At 41.8% G+C, this 20,084-nt stretch overlaps 1 protein-coding gene across 5 annotated transcripts in view; it reads left to right on the top strand.

Annotated features, from left to right (window-relative positions):
* Positions 1–20,084, top strand: part of rims2a (regulating synaptic membrane exocytosis 2a) — a gene marked incomplete at both ends in the record, with an annotated part of 253,903 nt that overhangs the window by 193,265 nt on the left and 40,554 nt on the right. For 3 of the 5 annotated variants that reach the window (XM_084053430.1, XM_084053431.1, XM_084053432.1), the window contains 2 exons: positions 13,599–13,696; positions 16,753–16,919. In XM_084053430.1, the coding sequence (XP_083909556.1) occupies positions 13,599–13,696; positions 16,753–16,919 (265 nt within the window). Of the gene's footprint in view, positions 1–8,840; positions 8,874–13,598; positions 13,697–16,752; positions 16,920–17,922; positions 18,169–20,084 lie in introns of all 5 variants that reach the window. The other 2 variants (XM_084053428.1, XM_084053429.1) reach the window with 2 other exon arrangements.

Here is a 20,084-nt window from a genome sequence, read left to right on the forward strand (position 1 = left end):
TCCTCCTGCTTTTGTTCTTTGTTGTCTGTCCTTCTCTGCAATGTGCTGTGAGCTTTGCAGCATTGGGTCTGGTGTGATGGTTGTTATTCAAACCACCTTCTGCTTAAAGTTCAGTAATACGTATTTAATCCGTTTCAACATGTTTCGAACGGTTTAAAACGCAGTCAGGTAGACGTTGTGAAACAGTGCAATGCAGCTCTCTACAGAGTGGTGATATAAATCCCCCCCCCCTCCCCAGTTATATAAAACGAGACATGATTGGCATTTAATGCCAATCATGTCTCGTTTGTGTTGCCGGGTATGCTAGCTAGCCTTGGATACAGACAAAGTGCACGTTGTTACGAGAATTACCTAAAAAATGTTCTCAATCTTAATACGTTTCCATGGGAACACATCGACCGTCAACCCCCGTGCAAATGATGTCTCGGTTATGTCACTTAGCGACTTATTACTGGCCGACACTACTTGATGAGGACTTGGGATGAGAGTCACGTCTCACTTGCTAGGCTAGCTTCATTAAAAGCTAATTGCGTATGCTGTGTCTGTGTACGAAAAGCAGACACTGCCGAGCAGCTCTTCGGGTCATGTTGTGATGCAACGACAACCTCTTCCCACTCACTTTTGTTAGAGGTCCACTGATCCGCTGACATCAGAGTTAAAACGTGTTCACCGGCCTTTTAAGTGGCCAAGACTTGCCTTTGCCATTGAACTGTTGCCAAGTTATTTAATGTCTATTTCTCCATAGTTTCCACTTTCCCTCTCCCCTTTTTCTTTGTCTCTTTTTTTTCTCATACTTTCTCACTTTCTTACCACACTACGTAACATCTCTCTCTCTCTCTTATCCCATTTAGACCTGGAAAGCCTATACGTTCTTATACCCTTCAATCTGGGAAAACATCTGTGTCATTGTAGATGTTGCCTTGTATATAGCAACATGTTTTTTTTTATTTTTAGAAATTTGTTTTTTAGACTCAAGTACACAGTTTATCACTGCTATTTGTTATCTGTCCTCCTTTGCTGCTCTGTCTATCCCTCACACACACACACACGTACACACACACACACACACACGCGCGCGCGCGCGCGCGCGCGCACGCACGCACGCACGCTCACCTCTACACCCACTGGACCTACACAAAGCAAAACTCTCAGAAGCAGACGTTCAGTACTAAACGCCTATGGTCCATCAGGGAGGAATAACTCAGAGGTGTGTAGCAGAGAAAGCGCTGACGGAACAACTCCATGCTGAATTTTGCAGACTGTGTGTATATTAGCGATGTTCTACTGAACACACACACTAGTTGGTGTGAAAAGGCAAGCACTACTGTTTGTTTTGTTTTGTGCCATTGGGGGCTCCCTGCGCATAACTGTTGGGTAGTACTGTAACATAATACAGGTACCTTTTCAATGCACGCATGGTGTGTGTGTGTGTGTGTGTGTGTGTGTGTGTGTGTGTGTGTGTGTGTGTGTGTGTGTGTGTGTGTGTGTGTGTGTGTGTGTGTAGATTTACTGAACATTTCCCCACATTTGAATAGGTAAATGAAGGGACAATGTAGTTTTACTTTTACTTCTATTACAGAAGTAAACTTATATAAGTTTTGCCACTTAAGGAAATGTTTTCAGAAAAGGTGAAGACTTCAATAAGTGCAGTCACCCAGTCTGCACATTGCTTTGGAACTGCAGTTTTTATATTCTGGATGTGTTCTGGATGTATTAAACCTTGAAAGCTAGCCAGCCTACAGTGGGTGACCATTGACTTTGTCGCTTTTCATAAGAGAATCACTTCACTCATTTGCCTCACCCGCTTTGCAGTAAATTTAAGTTCCAAATACTACCACAAGGTGCCGCTTTGGAGTCACTTTTTTTGTGACAGAGAGACAGACAGACAGACAGACAGACAGACAGACAGACAGACAGACAGACAGACAGACAGACAGACAGACAGACAGACAGACAGACAGATAGATGTCTTATATTATTATTAATAATAATAATAATAACTAGCAATAATTACGTGTGCTTAGAGCGTTTAAATTGGGTTTTCTGTTCAGCGTCGGGCAGTCAGGAACGCATCTCTGTCATTTTAGAAATGTTCAGACACACATTGGTTTCTGTCTGTCTGTCTGTCTGTCTGTTTGTCTGTTTGTCTGTCTCAAAAGTCCGTGGAGAGAGACAGACAGACAGACGTCTTATATGTTTTTTTTTTCTCGCATCAATTTCTGTATAGTAGGATTCTACCTCTTTCCTCTATAAATGTAATAGTGCAGTTAGTGTAGCGGTTATAACTGAAGTTTGGTGATTTTACGACCCGGGTTCGAATCCCACGCTATGAACATGTTGACTTGTTATTTTTACTTTTACTTCTACTCCACTACATCTCAGAGGAACATATTGTACTTTTACTCCACTACCATTATTTGAACGCTTTAGTTACTAGTTACTTTGCAGATATAAATCATTACATTATAAAACATACATTATTTGCCCTATTTCACATAGTCTATTTGAAAATGGCTGATCTACAAGCTCACAACGCATTGCGACGCATTGTGAGCTTGTAGATCAGCTATTTTCAAACATTTCAGTACTTTAAGTGTATTTGCCAATACTTTTGTACTTTTACTTTGATTGAACTCAAGTAACATTTTGAGTTCATCCATGACCGTAACAGACGACCGTCATGTGATCCATGGCCAACAGCGAGGCGTTTGTTTTCATTCTTATAAGACCGCGTGGCTCATTTATATGCACGTGAAAGTAACTAAGCGGAAAGTAACTAAGTACATTTACTCCATGTCCACTTGTTGCTGACGGTGGTAGTGTAGGAGCAGCGCTGTAAAAGCCCCAAGCGTCATCGGTGCAGGAAAGATGCGTATTTGGTTGTACACACGGAGACGCAAGGGTGGCGTTTTCAGTCGGAATTCAAATCATGATGCAACACTTTGTGAGCTTGTAGATCGGCTATTTTCACTACTTTTATGGGACACTGTTACAACAAAGTAGAATTCATTTGTGAAGAAAGAAAAACCCATTAACAGTTGAAAATAGCCTACACCAGAGGTTTTCAACCAGTGGTCCGGGGACCACCAGTGGTCCTTGAGGGGGTTCCAGGGGGTCCCCAGCCAAATTAATAGTTAGCAACCAAATTGACCCTTATGTGTCTGTAACTCTTAATGTACAAATGGAACCAAATGGACCCGTCAGGGTCCATTTGGTTCCATTTGTACACTCTCAGAGTTAAATGAACACTGATGATGATGATACAGTGTAGATTGGGACGCCCAAGAAATCTAAATGGTTGAGTCCCTGGCATATCTTTCAAATAGGGGTCCCTGGGCTAATATGTGTCAATTTGGGGGTCCTGATGGGAATAAGGTTGAAAACCACTGGCCTACACCATTTCTGCCCATCTAACTTCATGTAGGCGCATTAAAAATATCAAAATTGGCCGCTCTGAATTTGTATCTGAACAAATACTTTGATAGAAGAGATAGGCCTACAGAGGTACTGTAGGGGGAGGGGGAACCTGATAGCAGAGTTCCTCACTTGGCTTATTTGGAATAGGCTGCATTTCATTAACATAACCGGTTTGGCAAGAGACTGGGCCAGTGTTGTAGGCTAGTGCTAATTTTGGAAGTGGGGGAGCGCGGTTCTTGAGCGGATTGGAGTTTTTTTGTTGTTACTTTATTTCGGTTTTAGGGTTAAGCTCTGATCCACCCGTCCCCCCCTCCCACGAAAGCCCCCCGACCCCCCGCACGCAACCACTCCGCTGCGCTGCGCCAGGCCGCGCAGCGCTAAAACGCACTGTCTGTGCCTGTGGTGGCCAACTGAAAGCTATAATAACATAGTAGTATGACAAGGGTGCAATTATATTCAATGATATTCAATTGTTTTGTGGAAAACACATGGCTCATCATGCTTAATTAAAGAGAGACTCACTTGCCTTTTCTTAGTGCTTTTCATTGTTTGGACCGCAGAAATTGTAAACATTTAGCCAATATTCGATCATCATTAAATAACAGACAGTGAACTGGTTGGTGACAGCATGTCATGGATAGCACATTAATTCTTAAACAATATTGAGGAGGAAATAAGTATAAACGAGGAAATAAAATAAAACAAACCAAAAAGACGCCAATAACCCCTGTCTTATAAAAACTGCCAAAATGGGTCGGGGTTATCTGACATGACAGGCTGTGCCACTTTGGTTTTTGTGCTTTCTGCCGTGCGATGTGCTCGCAGCCAAGTCTTGACATAAGGCTCTGGATTCCAGGACCTGGGCGGAGGTCCATGAGCGGAGGTCCATGCTGTCTAATAAACATCAGAGCCGACACACGTTCTGTATGCAGTCGCGAACGGAGTGATGTTATTATGAGGTTCAATGTTCATAAAATGCTTCACAGATGATCCGATCATCTTTATTTTTAAATTGATGATGAAAGCCGCACACGCAAAATGGGGGTCCCCAATATGGTTATTTTGGGGGGTCATGGCCTGAAAAAAATTGAGAACCCCTACTTTGATGCATCTCTCTCTCTCTCTCTCTCTCTCTCTCTCTCTCTGAGAGACCTTGTCTTTGTACAGAGAGAGAGAGAGCGCATCTGGATAAAAAAAGAGACTTTGTCTTTGTATAGAGAGAGAGAGAGATAATTAACATAACCGGTTTAGCGATGAATAGACTGGACAAGGAGCACATGTCGTTGAAGAGTTTTTTGGTTTGCAGTTTACTTAAGTAAAAATAGCAATGTAGAAGTAGCCTACTCTGTTACGAGTACCTAAAGTATATATAGTAGGCCTATATTATATTAATTCTCTCTCTCTCTCTCTCTCTCTCTCTCTCTCTCTCTCTCTCTCTCTCTCTCTCTCTCTCTCTCTCTCTATCTCTCTCTCTCTCTCTCTCTCTCTCTCTCTCTCTCTCTCTGCCAAAAATAGACTAAAATGTTAGAAAATAGAGTTGCATCGCGACTCTTTGTGAGCTTGTAGATCAGCTTTTTTTTTGCCTATTTAATAGCCACGCTGAAATTGCATCTGAACAAATAGCCTGCCTTGATAGACCCCCCCCCCGCTCAAAGAAAGAGACACACGGCATAAGTGCACACACAGAAAGCACAGAACGTATGACCCCAGTACATATTAAATATATATATATATATATATATATATATAGTGCCACTGAACCACCACCACAGAAATACAATTTGTCAATTCAAATGAGCTATTGGCAAGAGAAAAAAATACGTTTATTTTCCCGTCTCGTTTTATCAATTAAGACGTTAAAATTAAACTAATGTTAAGCGCAGCATCATGCTATCTAACTTTATTTGCTTAATATTTTGCTTAATATAAATGTCACATCTTGTACTGTAAGCAACAGACAGGATCTTTCTCTGTCTTTCTAGGAAAAACAGTGCCTAAAAACCCCAAAACAAACAATTTTGCTATTCAAATGAGCTATTGGCATGATAAAACATACGTTTACATTTTCCAAAGCAAGTGTCAAAACATAATACAAAAGTGTAAAGTAATGTATGTACAGTTTGGAGAGGATATACAGTATACTAGTAACAAATATATTCTTGCTGTCTGCTGTGGGCTGTAGGCAGCTGTAGGCAGTAGACCGCTGCTGCCCCTAGTGGCACAGAGTGGAAATCATACATGCCCTGCATGAAACGCATGAGAAGAATGAAAAAAAACGACAAAGTCAATGGTCACCCACTGTATATTACACAGAATGGCAACTCATTTTCCTCTATTACTGTTTCAAGTATCAAAAGTCATGGGAATTCATCCTTTATACAGTACTTGCATTCACCGTCCAGTGCTTGAGTTAAGTGTGGCGATTAAGCCATGAATAAATGCATATTTTCTTTATTCTTTATTTAGATCCCCATTCACTTTCGCTGCCGCAGTCGCTATAGTCTTCCTGGGGTCCAAACGAAACCAAACATAAACAAAAAAACAACATACAATATAACTGTACAAACAAACAGCAACAACTGACACTCGTCAGTCTGAATCTGAGTTACAAAGTTACAAAGTCACAGGAATAACATATATTATCAGAGCTTAAAACATCATGTACAGAAGTACATGATGTTTTAAGAGACACCACAGTTGTGCGGTCTCTCTTATTAATATTCCTTTGAGATATTGTTTTGAATACGTATTTGCTTATCATTGGCAATGCCAGGAACCCATCTCTGAAGCAGCAGCTTTGCTCTTATGGCGTCCTGGGGATTTGACCTGTCTGAAGCCTATTCTGTTTGATGGTTGATCTTATCCTCTTCGCTATGTAACGCTGTCATCATACAGAACACTTTAATTACAGAGGTGGCTACATTATTTTATCGTATGCGGATGCATGAAAACTCTGTGCCGTATAATGACTTGCCTATGAATCACTGTTTATAATCCCCTGTAATACTGGCCTATCTATCTAACAATTATACTTCTGTGTAGTTGTGGTCTGAATTTGTCTGGTTTCATTTATTCCGACACATTAACCCCCCTCCATCGTAATATTATGATATGATTTTTTAGCAAGTTGACCTCAGCGGCTCCCCCTAATCATGAAATCACTTGCTGGCGCTTGTGTCTTCCTTCCCCTCTTGACTGTGAAATGAGACGATGTTGAGCTGGCACAAAGAGATGAAGGCAGGAGGAGTCACACGTCTCTCCCACATGCTCTTTGATTCATGTGACACTTCATTACTCAACCTAAAGCAGTAGCATTAGTCATTGAGCTGAATGCAAATCATCTTCAAAGTGCGTAAGTACAGTTTGGTGCCCGAGCAGCCAGGGCTACGCGGCACCGGAGCCACATAATGACAGCTGAGAGGGTGAGTCTCAGTCTGTCGGATGTGGTTCCGTGGGTCTGTCAAAGTGGGGGTCCAGGGACCCTCAGGATTCCTTGAGGGGGTTGTAAAATGAACCTTTAAAGGTCTACGTTACTCTATAGCGCCACTACAGGTACCACTAGAAGTGGAACCAAATGAATAAGGCTCCATTTGGTTCCATTTGTATACGCTCAGAGTTACGGGGGTTCTTTGCAAGTAAAAACGTCTCAGAACCACTGCTGTATAGACTGGAGGAAGCACCCTGGGCATGGAAGCGAATTACCGAGTAGCACCCACCCTGTGTGGGCACAGTGGGCAGTGTGAGTTGTGTGAGAAGGGCGATGAGTTGCCATCTGTTGACCGTCAGAACTGAATTGCGTTCCTGTTGGTTCCAGGAGGGTTGTGTCTTATAGAGGATCACACACACAGTCACACACACACACACACACACACACACACACACACACACACACACACACACACACACACACACACACACACACACACACACACACACACACACACACACACACACACACGACAGTGGCTTGACTCGTTTTTATGTTTTACCTTTTATTTACCCTATGAATATATAAGCACGAATGCTCTTTTTCAGCAATGCCCTGCACAATCACAGACACACAGACACACGCATTAAAACCTGGGAACCCAGCCCAGTACAACCACGGTCTTGTGTATTGTCGTCCACTGAGCAGCTCCCCTGGAGCAGTTCAGTGCCTTGCTCAAGCCAAGGGCACTTTAGCGGTGTTGGGGGAGGGGTAAGTGCTGGCCATTCACTTCCCCACCCAATTTCTTTTTTTTGCCAGTCCGGGGCGGGGGGATCGAAACGGTCACCTCTAACCTTCAGGTCGCCACTGATTAATGACAGGAAGTGATGGAAACGTGGCTCCTTATACCGTCTTTGCAGAGCATGGAAGAAAAAAACGAGTCCTCCTCAGCGTATTTCATGCTCTCTGTTGACCAAGTGGAAGGAAGGAAGGTGGTGGAGAAAAAATATGTAATTGGAGGCAACGGCAGAGATTGCCGAGAGCACAGTGGATCTTAATTGGTTGCGTAACCTGCTTTCATGGCTCATGAAAAAAAGGGCTTTTGTATGGCTGGTTTGATGTAAATGTACTGTATATGTGTGTTACTGTGCATGAACCCATGTGCGTGCACTCACTGAACTACATCAAGGTTATGTTTTTTTTCTCTTTTTTTTCATAGAGTTTGAACTGTGTGCTAAAACTCTGCAAGTTTAGCCAGCTCTACTCTTTTGCCTCCCTCGCTGCACTGTGCTTTTTTTCTGTTTTTGGTTTGTTTCGTTGTTTTTCCAGGCTGTCTCCCCACAGTAGTCCCACGCAGACTCGAGTGACACCACACCTTTTCTTCCTCCCTCTCTCTAAAGGTTTCCTAACGCTTTCTCTGTCTGGTTTTGTCAGCTCCCGATACTCTTTTTTTCTACCATTAACATCTTTACCGTTTCAGCTCTCTTTTCCTTTAGAGCACAGAAACTCAACCATTCCCCCTCTTCTCTCCTCTCCTCTTCTCTAATAATAACCGCTCTGCGATATCTTTTACCTCAGCCTCTTCCCAGCCTCTTCGCACCATTCCGTCTCTCTTTCTGTGACTTCTTCTCACTCTGCCCCATGGTGAACTTTGTGCGTGTACTTCTATGATTTCCTTTCTGTATCTTTGTGCTTGTTGTTTTGTCACTGTTGTGTCGTGTTGTTGTTGTTGTTGTTGTTGCTGTTGTTGTTGTTGTTGTTGTTGTTGTGTTGTGTTGTGCCCCCCCTCTCCCCTTTTATCCATCCTTGACCCACCCCACCCCTCCTCACTCTGACCCCCCCCCCCCACCACCCCACCCTGCCTGTGTGGTGGCCTATGGGTGTCCGTACTCTCTGTCTTCCCCCCCTCCTTCCCTCCCTCCGAGCCTCCTCTCACTCCCATCTCCTCTCCTCTGTCTGTGTGTCTGTCCATTCTGTGATGTCACATCCTCCCCAGAAGACTCGGACTCTCCCAGTTGGACGAACTCAGGTCTGTCCCTTCTTCTTCTTCTTCTTCTTCCCCTTCCCCTTTTTCTTTTTTCTTCTATTACTGTTCTCTGCTTCACTGTTTCTCAATCTCTGGTCCAGGGCCCACCAGGCGGTCCAAATGGACACAGCGGCGACGCACATAAACAATATGAAAATGCACATAAAACTATTAATTTGGTGATGCCTCATTCATAAAGGTGGATAATTGTTTTTTTTTAAACAACCTTGTTTCCTGAAAAATAAATAGGTTGCTTTATCGCTGCATTATATTCACATTCTATGAGGATGTTCTCGAAACATAATGAGCAGTTTAAATGAATGCAAATCACACACAATAAACGCTCCCAGTGTGTAGGTACCTTTAACTCTGAGAGTTAAATTTAATACTGAGGATTTTAGATTGGGGGTCCTAAAGACAGAGATGGGCGTCAAATGGGGAACCGTGGTCTAATTAGATAACAAACTGGGGGTCCTTGGAATCACTGAACTAAGCTACTAGTCTCAGAGTTACAGACCCACAAAGTTTGATCTGGACCGCCTGGTGGTCGCCGGACCCGACGTTGAGAACCAGTGTTCTACTTCCTCCCTGGTTTCCTCCCTCCTCCCCCCCCCCACTGTCTCCACTCTCCTCTCTTTTCCTTGCTCTCTCACCTCCATTAACCGTGTCGCTCACTGAGCTCAGTCGTTCCATTGGGGATGCTTCCTGGCTTATTTATTTTATTTTATTTTATTTTATTTTATTTTATTTTATTTTATTTTATTTTATTTTATTTTATTTTATTTTATTTTATTTTATTTTATTTTATTTTATTTTATTTTATTTTATTTTATTTTATTTTATTAAAAAAAAAAATATTTTATTTTATTTTCATTGGTTCGTTCTCAGACTTTAAATGTTTTATTTCAAGGACCACCCATAACATGAGAGTGTGCAAATGGAATTAGCTCCATTTGTTACACTCTCAGAGTTACAGACCTGTAAAGGTCCATTTTGAACCCCCTCGAGGAACCCTGAGGGTCCCCTTGATGACCCCACTTTGAGAACAACTTATTTATGTATTTGTTTTATTTGTTCTTGCCACGCTCTGCACAGTCTGTGTGTGCTTACATGTAAGCATGTCCATCACTGCACAATGCCAACGTTTGGTTTGTTGCGACATCGGGTCTTGTGGAGAAACGCTGTGTGATTATTATTACGCTGCTGAAATGAATCTGCTGAGACAGTGTTGAAAACAGGAACGCTATACGAAATAGTAGAAGGCTGCAGAATGAAGTTTTACCTTGGGAGAAAAAAAGGGCAAAAACAAAATGTCCAAATTGATGGTGTCAGTTTGTGTCACTGCTGCTGTACTTGGAAGTTGGAACTTGGAGTTATTATGTGAGGCGAGTTTATTTGTATAGGACTTTTCATACACTATTTATTCTACCATTTTAAATAAATAAATACAATTTTACAAAAAAGTCTTATTAAAAAAAATATTTATTCAAAGATTTGCACACATTTTCACGATTAAAAAAAAATAGCAGATCTACAAGCCCACCGAGTGCCGCGCTATGGGCTTGTATATCTGCTATGTTTTTTATAGCCAAAGAAATCTAAAATGACACAGATGCGTTCCCGGCCTTAATGTGTTAAGGCAATTCAAAGTGCTTCACATTAGGCATAAAAAGGCAACAAAGGCAATACTCTCTAGGCCCACCAGTGGGCCCCGGCCCATATGTTGGGAATCACTGCTCTACATGTTCACCAAATGTTCACCTATGGTGACATGCCCAGAACAGGGTCATGTGGTTAACCTTCTGTTCAGCCACCAAAACGTGGAGCAGTCCCAAATCTTCTGAATAGAGCGTGTAACCTACCTTACCTAACACAGATATGCCCTGTATTTTACACACTACTAGTATTTATAGAAGCCTGTTTACAGCCTGTTTGCATTAAGGGAGTATGGGACGAAAAATAAAATGTTCCCATGGACAACTCTTGGGTTCATCACCAACCCTGCTTGTGAGCCTGTGTGTGTGTGCGTATGCATTTGAGCATGAATGTGTGTGTGTGTGTGTGTGTGTGTGTGTGTGTGTGTGTGTGTGTGTGTGTGTGTGTGTGTGTGTGTGTGTGTGTGTGTGTGTGTGTGTGTGTGTGTGTGTGTGTGTGTGTGTGTGTGTTTTGATAATTAAATATATTCATCATCTTTAGTTATCATACAGAAATGACTACATTAGAGGATCAACAGTTTAGAGGGTTTGGGATAAAGAAAGCAAGAGAGGCGAGGTTGAGTTGGTTTGGACATGTGCAGAGAAGGCATGAGGGGAACATTGGGAGAAGGAATGAGGGGAACATTGGGAGAAGGATGCTGAAGAATGCTGGAGATGGAGCTGCCAGGCAAGAGGAGAAGAGGAAGGCCAAAGAGGAGGTTTATGGATGCGGTGAGAGAGGAGTGGAGTGACTGAGGAAGATGCAGCGAACAGAAACAGATGATGATCCGCAGTGGTGACCCCTGATGGGAATTAGCCGAAAGAAGGAGAAGAGATTGTTAGTTATCATACAAACACAAAAGTTGAGAGAGAGACAGAGAGCAGGTCCAGAGAATGGAGATGCAGGTACATCAGTCATATTAGCTCTACATCACTGAGATATTACAGAGCAGGGACACCGTTTTGTGATTGTGTCTGTGGCACAAGTTTATGGTTTGTCGTTGTGTTGGGAATGGGTTTTTGTTTTTTAGCTCTGCATAATGATGAACTGAAAACATAGAACTGTTGAAGCTCAGTAATGGAATTCAAGTCCAGTTCAGAATGTGATTCGAACAATCTGGATGAATCTCATGATTATCTCATGCTCTCATACAACAGTTCTGGGCGAGTCATTTGATTGGACAAGAGGAAATTCATGAGTACAGAACAACAGCACTGAAACTTTTTACTAATTTAATACTCCGTTGCCCGAGTTATGCCCGGGAGAGACAGAAATACACACACACAGGTTTTGTGAATTGATTTACAATATGTGAGAAATATTCACTTCCTTGGCCTACTGTTGGCAGTGTGCACAATGCATTTGGCGCTTATCGGTCTAGACGCACGCACGCACGCACGCACGCACGCACGCACGCACGCACGCACGCACGCACGCACGCACGCACGCACGCACGCACGCACGCACGCACGCACGCACACACACACACACACACACACACACACACACACACACACACACACACACACACACACACACACACACACACACACATTCACCCACTCAGGCAGGGCTGACTGTTTCTGTGTTGCTTAGCAACATTTTTGTTGATGGATTCCTGAATTTGCTATTGGCGAAGGCAGATATACAACAAAAGCATAAACTGTCTCCCATTACTTGATAAATACTTTATAGTATAATGTAACTGAATATATCTTAAAATGTTCTGCTTGTGGCTTTGTGCCTATGATAGTAGCCTACTTAGCACAGTGATATTGCTTAAATTAACTTAGAAACCTTCTCCCAATTTGCTTCTATTTTTTAATCTATTTTTGCTACTCTTTCAGTGACAGATGGAGTAGGCAAATTAGTTGAATTGTTTCGTAAACCAAATTGCGGTCAAATAACTGGAAAGTCTAGAAACTCATGTTTCAATTGTTTTCACATGATATTGAAAAGGCCCAGAGGATAGCTAAAGATCCGAGAAACTACATTTAGAACTGAGGATAACCAATTGATTATAGTTTTTTGCATCTGGTCGAACAATTATATCATAGTAGATTTTCAGGCCGCATAGCCTTCAATGCGGCCTTCAAACCTAGTCCTATGTTGCGCTGATAACAGCAATGGTCACTGAAGTGTGGCCATTTGAAGTGTTAAACACTGCTATAACACTGCTGCCGAGCAGCGATGCGATGCACTTGCAGCACCCATGTCCGCTGTCATACCTTTGTACCTGTTCGGGAGGTAGGGTCTACGACCACTTCCTGGTAAAACCGGAAGTGAGCAGATCCACTTCCGGGTTGCACCATTGAACTCCACATCCCGCAGAGAGTGTGTGAGTGAAGTTTCAAGGCATTCCGACTAACTGGAAGTAGGAAGGGAAAACCAGAGGTGGTCATTGTTTATGAAATTGGAACTCTTTGGGACCACCCTCCAAGTTTTGGGAAATGGAGTTATGGCTGGTTAAACCCCAGCCAATAGGAAAGCAGAGAGGGTGGGGCTTCAGCAATTACAGCCCGTCCCGTAAGACCACCTACCAATTCTGAAGCATTTAGCATACTGGGAACTGGAGTTATGGCTGTTTAAACCAATGGAGCAATGGCACGCCTCTGGCATCCAGGGACGACTTGATGCTTGAAGAAACAAAGAAGAGATCCCAGCACTAAAAAAAATCAGGAGAAGATAAAGTAAAACTACTGTAAAAAGCATTTTTTGCTGCAATAAGTGTTTTTAATTCCCGCTGATCCTAGAAGCACCACCAGTACTGTTTTAGTATTTAATACTTTCCCCCCCTTTTGAGCACCTGGTTGGTTTTTCTCATTGTTTTTCTTTTTTGCTTGTTTGTTAATATATAGCCAACCATTTCCAAGTTCCGTCCGCATTCAGCTTCTTCCATTTGACTCTGTCTATGTCCCAGCTCATAGATCATAGCTCGTTTGTCTTTCTCTCTCTAAAACCTTGTACCTGTTAGTCTTTTCTTTTCATCATGGCCTCGTCCATTCTCTGACCGCTCTCTGTCTCTCTGCTCAGGTCTGGATGTGGACGAAAGGACCAGGCAGATGAAAATGAAGATGAATAAATACAAGCAAGGTGCAGGCTCGGACTCCAGACTAGAGCAAGACTACAAGGTAAACCACACCTACTACAGTATGTGGACTGTACTGTAATGGTATTGCACTGGGCTGGGCGATAAGACTTCAAATCGATATCAACTTTTGCCTTGATTATGATTAATGATATTTTTTTAATTATTGAAACTAGCTTGAATATTGAATACTGTGTTAGCAGTTTGAAAGCAGTACAGCAGTACAGTAAAAGAAAAGATCTAGAAGATCACAACGTGTCTCATCGCTGCATGTTGTGAGCTTGTAGATCGTCAATTTTCTCTATTTTTCACGCTACCATTGTACAACAAAGCATAATACAGGGTTAAGTGGGTAAAGGACGACTTCTTCCATTTTCAACCTATCTTCATATAATTGGATCTCACTAATGCTCACACAGACCAAGTAGACAAAAATGGTACCATTAGTGAGGGCCAATTATATGAAGATAGGTTGAAAATGGATGAAGTCGTCCTTTAATCAGACAAATGAATTGTGTTGATTATATAAAAAGCTATTAGAATTTGTTCATATCGATTAATTGATATATTAGAAATAAAACAAATTATATATATAAAAAAGAAAAAAATGCATCTGAATTAACCTACATGAGCAAGATTAAGACTTTAAGTTATTGGTTCTAAATACCAGTTTTGATGGTTTTTTTTTTTGTTAATTTAAGGGCCAGCCCTAGTATGTACTGTGTGATCCGGTACGTGCAGTACTTGAGTGTTCCATGTAGACATAATGTACTAAATCCAGAAAGGTCCATAGAAATACACACATATAGACACATACACACGGATTTAACTCAGTTTAATTATATATACGTATGTCTCCATGTCAATTCATGATGGAATGCAGCAGTGATCATCTCCAGGGGCCAGTGTTTACTATACTGCTGTTAAAATGAAGTGCTAAAGCCAAGCGCAGGCTTAAAGCCTGGTGCCTCTGTGGAGTCTGGGCCAAACCATATAAGACAAAGGATGTCTGTGCCTGCTCTTCCTTTTATGTCAGTGGAATGAGAACTATTGGCCTCGGAGCAGAGGTGCTGTTTGTTAGTAGTCTATAAAAAGAAGCAGGTTAGCATGCTTTGTTTGCTACTGAAGTGTCAGTGACAGAGTACTGCTCTATTCTTATACAACTCTGACGCTTTATCAGCAAGCATTCGCACAATGTCAACACTTACTGTAAGACTCAGTCCAAGTGAACATTCCTCCATGGATGGATATACACTTTCATTCATTCGTTATTTATTTGCAGTGGTGGACAGTAACAAAGGGCATTTTACTTGAGTACTGTACTTAAATACATTTTTTAAGTACTGTATCTGTACTTTACTTGAGTATTTTTATTTTTGGATGCTTATGGCTTTCACTGCACTACATTTCAAAGACTAATACTGCACTTTTGACTCCACCAAGTTTTTAGGAAGGGAATAAGTTCATTATGAATTAACCACTTAAGCCCTATTTCAAATAGTGAAAATAGCCGATCTACAAGCTCACAACACGCCGCAATGCGACCTGTTGTGAGCTTAGAATATTTAAGTACTCTTAGTACTTTAACTTTAGTACAAATTTGACAAAGAAACTTTCACAAGTAATATTTGACCAGGAGTATCTTTGGCTCAAGTACCGCTACCATCAAGCATTAGCACAATGTCAACAGTTACTGTCACACTAAGTGCAGCCGAACATTCCTCCATGGATGGATATACGGTACATTCATTCAGTATTTATTTGAACCGCTTGTCCAGATAAGAAAGGAGAAAACAAATATTCTCAATCTCATTCCATGACCCAAAAGGAGCTGGGAGAAGAACATCTTATTTTGCCTGCACTCCTGATTTGCCTTTGCCCCCTGCCTTCTCTCTGAAGTCATTGGGCCCGATTCACTAAGCTGATAAAGGAATTTATGTGTAATATAAATAGATCAACGATCTATTGCTTGGATGCATATAATTGACATGATGCAAATTCAACCGATTTTTATTTCTTTTCAGTTGAAGCATTTAGAGCCGAATTATTTAGTTCCCTCGGCGTGTTTGCCGTTTTTGCAATTAGGCTTTCATGCCAACTATCGCGCTATTAATTTATAATATTGATTTGACCACATCACATGAAGCAGTCTTAACTTGATGAGGATACAATATGAAAGCTGTGTCTATTCGTTTACTCCATTTCCAATTCCGATGTAGTGGAGTGGAGGGTTCGTCAGAATGCCCTCAGTAATCAATAAAGCTCTGATCAAAATAATCGGATATTCCAGCAGCATCATCTTTTTACCTCGGCTGAGGTGAGTGAGCTATGTTCTGTAGAAAGGGCTTATATAATGTCCATTCCAAGTTTTATTAGACTTTCTAAACAAACTTCTTATTCTCATAACACGTGAGAGTCGGCTATTTACTTTATAAACGTTCAATCAAATCAGAATGCATCTTAGAGTCGATTATTTTCCACAACTCTACTAAATACACATCTGCTTTAAAATATACTATATCAAATCTAGACCATGTTTGGACCTGTCTGGGCCCTGTTTAATTCGACCTATAGCTACATACGTTACTTTATGGGTCCATTTACACTATGTTGACACTGAGGAATTTATTCTGTCGACACTCCTCCTCAAGAGTCATAAAAAGTAAGCCTCACAAATTCCTAGACGTTTAGTTGGATCATTTTGTCTTGAACGTGTCTTTTCATGACATGGATATAATCTGGTCACTGTTATCTGACTTCTTTAATCAGAACAAACAATTTAATCCCCTTATGTGCCCGCTTCTTCTTTATCAGTTTTTTCCACTAATAAATCTGCAGTAGCCACTTCTTGTAACCACAAGAAAGCAAAAGGCATTTCAGCCATCCTTAGGCTTCTGGCAAATTAGAATTTTTTGTTTTTCTTTCGTTTTTGCCACATGCTCAGAATGATGCTGTATACATTAGTAGATATTTATGTATAGTAAATCATATTTGTTCTCAGATACCACAAGGAAAATAAATCTAATATTATGAATGGCATGGCCTCAATATGATACTAAACCTCTATATGTTCTGATTGGTTTGTCTCTCTGTCTGCAGCGTTCAGGAAGAGATCCCCGGGGTTCAGACAACCTGTCGGCCAAGTCCTCAGACAGCGATGTAAGCGACGTGTCCGCTGTGTCGAGAACCAGTAGCGCCTCTCGATTCAGCAGCACGAGCTACATATCTGTCCAATCGGAACGGCCGCAAGGAAACCGCAAGATCCGGTAGGCTGATCTACACACACATTAGAGGACATGTGAAACCCTCCTTTTGACCCCCCCATCTTTGACTGATCAAACAGGTCTTATCAGGCATGGGCAAACCCTCCGAGCCATCGGTCTGTCTTTCTGTGCGTGTGTTACCTCGTCCAGACGTTTTCAATTCCAGTGGTGGAGAAAGTACTCAATTTATTTACTTAAGTAAAAGTATCATTAATAAGTATAAGTCCGGAATTCCAAATTTACTTGAGTAAAAGTACAAAAGTATTGGCATCAAAATGCACTTAAAGTACCAAAAGTAAAAGTACTCATTATGCAGCATGTCCCATTTTAAGTTTTCCCGTATACAAATCTTTTGAAAATAGACGATCTGCTGTAGATCTGCTATTTTCAAATGGCCGGAATGTATGCAGAGCTGAAGTGGTTAATGTAGGTTTTGTAATAATAATCAAAATCTACAAATTAACTAGCAGAGTAGAAGTAGAAGTAAGAAATTGGAAATACTCAAGTAAAGTACAAATACCAAAAAATTAAGTAAATGTACTTAGTTACTTTCCACCACTGTTGAATTATTTGAAACTGTCTGCACTCGGTTAACCCCAAAGAGAGAAATGCACCTGCTAGTAGCGACGGGTGTCATTTCTTCAGTCTGTTTGAGTTCTGGTTTGGCTCCGACTAGAAACGACCGGAGCCAAATGATGAACTCTAGCCTTTCCAGGTTGGAGCTGTTTGTCCGTTACTGGCAACACATACAGTAAAACACATTGCACCTCGTCTCTGCTCGTCTCATATATGTAAACATATTGAGAATTATTTTGCACTGTGCTTTTACTGTAAGTCCCACATTTCTGTTTTTCGGCTGTGCTTATTTGGGCTGCACTCACTGTCTGTCTTTTTCTCGCACAGCTCATGTCATTGATGCTTTATTTTTATTGTTTTCCTTTCTGCTTCTTGCATGCGCTGTCGCTGCACGCTGTGTGCCGCTTCTGTCTCCGTCGTCCGTCCTCAGACAATTACGATCCAGGAGCCAGTCTCGAGAGGGCGAGGAGCAGTTAGGGGAGGTGCTAGAGGAGGAGGAGGCAGCAGGAGGAGGGGGGGAAGGCAGGAAGGCTAGCAAACAAGATGGAGGGCAGGAGGAGGGGACAGAATCAGGGGGAAAGGGGGACAGAGAGAGGGAGCAGCAGGATCATATGGTGGAGGCTGAAGAGGACTTATCGTACCAGAGGAATATCTCTGTCTCTGAGACCGACCTCAGGTAAAAAAATAAAACATCACCGTGTGTGGTGATCTGTGACCGTTAGACTCTGACTAACAATAACATGGAGCTGTCCTGCATCCTCATCTGCTGACTTCCCCGCAGTTCCACTAATGACAGTGTGGTGATCGTGATCCTATCCTCCTTTCTCCAAACCTTTTATGATGTAAATGTGGCCCCAGTTACTATCAACTAGAGAAAACAATGCCTTTCGGGCGTTTGGGCCCTTCCTTTGTGAACCCCCCCGTACCCCGAGACACTCCTACCAACCGCCCCATCACCTTTGAGTGTAATCTAATATTGAAAATGTGTTGTGAATGCAGAATCTTATTTAATTGTGAAAACTAAGTTATTACAAACATTTGTTGGAAAGAATCGCTTATAGATAGAGCAGGTGCTTATAAACGATGTTGCCAGTTATTCCCTCGTCATCTCTCCCCAAAAAAAAAACCTTCACACTGCTAGTTCTCTTTCCGCTGGAGAAGGTTGTGTTTGCGTTGCCCATGAGCGAACTCATAAACTGAGGCATCAGTAATGAGAATGGGGATTGGTTCGTTTTCAATCTATTCACTAAAAAGATTAGGCGTCTATACATAGTCAACAGGCGTCCGACGGAACATCGTATGTCATTTGTCTGACAGTCGATGCACTTGTGATATTGTTTTAGTTCCGGAATCTGTCAGCAACGTAGTGTTTAAAGAACGATTATTTTCCTAGAATAGGGACTGATCTTAACCCATTCAATCCAGGACGCATCCGTGTCATTTTAGATTTCTTTGGCTATTCAAAAGTAGCAGATATACAAGCTCATAGCGCATAGTGCATGTACTGAATGGACTAATATCCTTAACTCTTTTATTGCCAAAAACGGGAATTCCCGTCCGATGCTACTATGGCTATCATGGCCACGGACGGAAATTATAATTAAAAAAAAAAACTTTTTTTTTTTTTTTTTGGCCCATTTCACCCAAAGACCAAGGAGATATGATTTTTCGAAGATCTAGACTCCCATCCACTTCCTTGTTAACTTAAAACTTAAACATTCTGTATCTCGGCTCCTGAGTACTTTTTTTTTTTCAATGAAAAATCTCTGGCAGTGGGCAAACGCGGAAAGCAATAATTGTGGCAGTGAAAGAGTTAAGTTAAGGCGTGCGACGAAGACCTCAGTTGCCGTCACGTTTAACACTGTTGTGTTTTTACATGGCACCGTTTCAGCGTGTCCACAAGGAGTCTCATTTCATTTCTGGAACGTGTAGGGTTAGTGGATGTTAGTTAGTTTAAATTAAGAAAACTATGTCAAGAGCAAATTGAAGAACAAATTGATTTAGAATCCCACAGGCTCTCACAGTAGGCAAGCAGATTAACCCAGCCTTCTAATAAGATGTCAACACCATCAAATTACTTTCACAGCAGGTTCTCCTTACCAACCTAATGCCTGTTTTATACTTGGTTGTGTGCCGGTGTCGTGCATGAGCATAGCCAATCTGCAAGCTCACAACGCGCCGTGCTGCGATGTGTTGTGAGCTTGTAGAGCGGCTATTTCCGGCGTATAAGACACCGGCGCACAATGATGCATAAATCAGGTTTTATGGGGCTTACACACTGCCGTCCGTATTTTTCGTCTACGTTTCTTAAATCTGTCATTTGATAAAAATCCTTACACACAGCCACACACAGTTTATTCTAATTTCTATTTTTTTTTGTTTTCACATGCGACAATTTTGGACGGAAAATACAGCCTCACACTGCAATCCGCTTTGGTGACTGTCTCCTTGGACTTGACAGAAAACACATTACGCTAATAAGCCAACACACCTTCATGTGAGACTAACACATCAGCAAGGCCTTTACCTTTGTGTACACAGTTACGATTGGGAACACTGTGCGCTCTTTACAGTATTGCTGTACAGGAGGAC

The sequence above is a fragment of the Gymnoscopelus microlampas genome (assembly GCF_963454915.1).
Source record: "Gymnoscopelus microlampas genome assembly, chromosome: 3".
NCBI lineage: Eukaryota > Metazoa > Chordata > Actinopteri > Myctophiformes > Myctophidae > Gymnoscopelus > Gymnoscopelus microlampas.